This window comes from Sceloporus undulatus, chromosome 2, assembly GCF_019175285.1.
Source record: "Sceloporus undulatus isolate JIND9_A2432 ecotype Alabama chromosome 2, SceUnd_v1.1, whole genome shotgun sequence".
NCBI classification, from domain to species: Eukaryota; Metazoa; Chordata; class Lepidosauria; order Squamata; family Phrynosomatidae; genus Sceloporus; species Sceloporus undulatus.
Genome location: NC_056523.1, coordinates 238727149 through 238729478, shown reverse-complemented (window position 1 = coordinate 238729478; position 2330 = coordinate 238727149). Strand labels below are relative to the sequence as shown.

Here is a 2330-nt window from a genome sequence, read left to right as displayed (position 1 = left end):
ACCCCCTCAATGTTTATTTAGGTGACAACATTAAACATTAAAACAACAACTACTACTCTTCTCCATACTCCTCAGAACCCACACCTCCTCACAAATAACTTCTCTTCTCTGTATTTATCCTTCAATACAGTGACAGAAAGTCAGGCAATGTCACTTCTGATCACTGTTTAGAAAGAGAACAAGAAAGCAAAAAAGTATTTTCATGCACGTGTGTGTGTGTGTCGCATAGGAGGGTTGAGGATGCAAAGTTGCTCACACTTGTTCTATTTTATTATTGTATTTGCTTTATAAGCTGCCAATAGAACTTGTATTATGAATTGACTGGTTAGTCCTTGTACCGGGAAAAAGGAGGGAAATAATAATAATAATAATAATAATAATAATAATAATAATAATAATAGATTTTGATGTGTTGGACTACAACTCCCATCACACCTAGCCAGCAAGTCCAATTAATTTAAAAGAACATATTACAGTAATCGTGAATAAGGTAAGTCTAGGCCCAGACAATATCAGTTTGGGAAACCGTCCAGGAGCTTAAATTACATCACCTGGAATTGTGTTATAGAGGAAATGCAGGAGTTTAAAGTGATACATAAATAAATAACATAACAAACGTTTTAATAATTTGCCTTGAAATTATTATATGCTAATTTCATTGCATGACTCTTAGCTCTGTAGTTAATGCAGTAAAACCTTCAAACATAAATAAGCTCATTATTGTAGTCACAATGCTTATCCAATTTGTTATTACAGTGTTGCAACTTTTAGTGAGTTATAAATTGTAACTTACTTTATGGATTTATTTGCAGGTACTTCTGGTAGTTTTACTGTTATCATTCCATCAAGATTGGTTTTATCAATGAATAGGGGTTGGGTACGTAGAACATCTGGTGCCGTTTTTGCTGTTACCCTGTGTTGAAGACCTCCAGCACTATTCCCTCTATTGGTTAGCACAAATGAATAAGATGTCTCAGGCTTCAAGTTGGTGATAAGCTTCTGAGTGGCTCGACCATCCACCTCAACTGCCATTTTCCCATCATCGTAAAGGATCTAGAAAGTGGACATTCGTTATTAATTTTTTAGCACAATATGCATAGTTTAAAAAAAAAACAGGATTTTTTTCTATTATCTATGTAGAAACAAAGAGTACATGCATGATAACAATTAGCTAAAATCTGAATACTTCTGTAATAGACCATGAAAATTATTGCTAACAACATGAAGAGATGAACACAAGAAGACACTCCAGGATCATTCTGAGTATCCAAATGTGCATGTTCCAGTTCCCCATAGTGGCCATAAAATAATCTTTGAGAAGGTAAAAAGAAAGGGGTGAAGGCATGTTAAATAATCTATACCTGAATTTGGTGGTGAACCTGATATAATCTATATATTTTGGTATCAAGAAAATTTAGTCAAAAAAATCAACCCCCCAAAAAGCTCTACCTTAACTTTATATTAAAAAAAGGAACCACCTCCTTCTCTGAGTAGAGTGGTGAAAGGCGAGAGTTTAATCCTTCTAGGGTGAACCTAAAAGAAGCACCAAATTCCTCTACTTTCTGCACCACAGCTACATTTCTCGGCTGTTTAAATGCCTAGGCAGGTGGAACAATCCAGGTAAATAATTATTATATGGAAAAAGCCATTTAAATAATAATTATTGCCCTTTCATGCACTCATAATCAACAGCCTCAAGTGGCTTCCTCTCTCTGCCTGATGACAGGGCCAGTCCTGCAGGTAGCTGAATATATAAATATCAGCACTTGCAGTTTTCGTAATGTGTTGTACATATTCTTCTGTGTAATATTGTACATCTACAGTAGTTTTAAATAAACGTCTACTGTTTTGAAAAAATATGGCCCTCTTTATGCTTTCTTTCAACTTCTTTTTAACTAATCTAATTTTTATAAAATTTCCTTTTTTCAAAATTAATTGTTATTGATATGGTTTCTCGGCAGCTAACCACCTCACATTTAATATTTAATTTGACAGTGCAGTGGATGTTGTTTTCTATTGGTCTGACAACATGTACAGATTTGGGATAACATTCAGAAGAATAAGTCAGGCTCCCATTCACTCTAATTGGTTTTATGACCATTGTTTATGATTTTTTTCTCAGTCCAAATGTAATTTTACGCCACCACTGTAAGGCACAATGATGTATTTCTTTTCTTTCTTCATGTGAATACCACTTTCAGAATTTTGGTGAAGAGGAAAAGAGTAAACTACATAAAGTTTCACTATGAGCATAAATAAAGGTTAATAATAATAATAATAATAATAATAATAATAATAATAATAATAATAATAATAATAATAATAATAAT

At 33.2% G+C, this 2330-nt stretch overlaps 1 protein-coding gene across 50 annotated transcripts in view; it reads right to left on the bottom strand.

Annotated features, from left to right (window-relative positions):
- PTPRD (protein tyrosine phosphatase receptor type D) overlaps positions 1-2330 on the bottom strand; it is a 1118901-nt gene that overhangs the window by 151328 nt on the left and 965243 nt on the right. For all 50 annotated transcript variants that reach the window (XM_042455420.1, XM_042455423.1, XM_042455433.1 and 47 more), the window contains one exon: positions 794-1053. In XM_042455420.1, coding sequence (XP_042311354.1) covers positions 794-1053 — 260 coding nt within the window. The remainder of the gene's footprint in view (positions 1-793; positions 1054-2330) is intronic.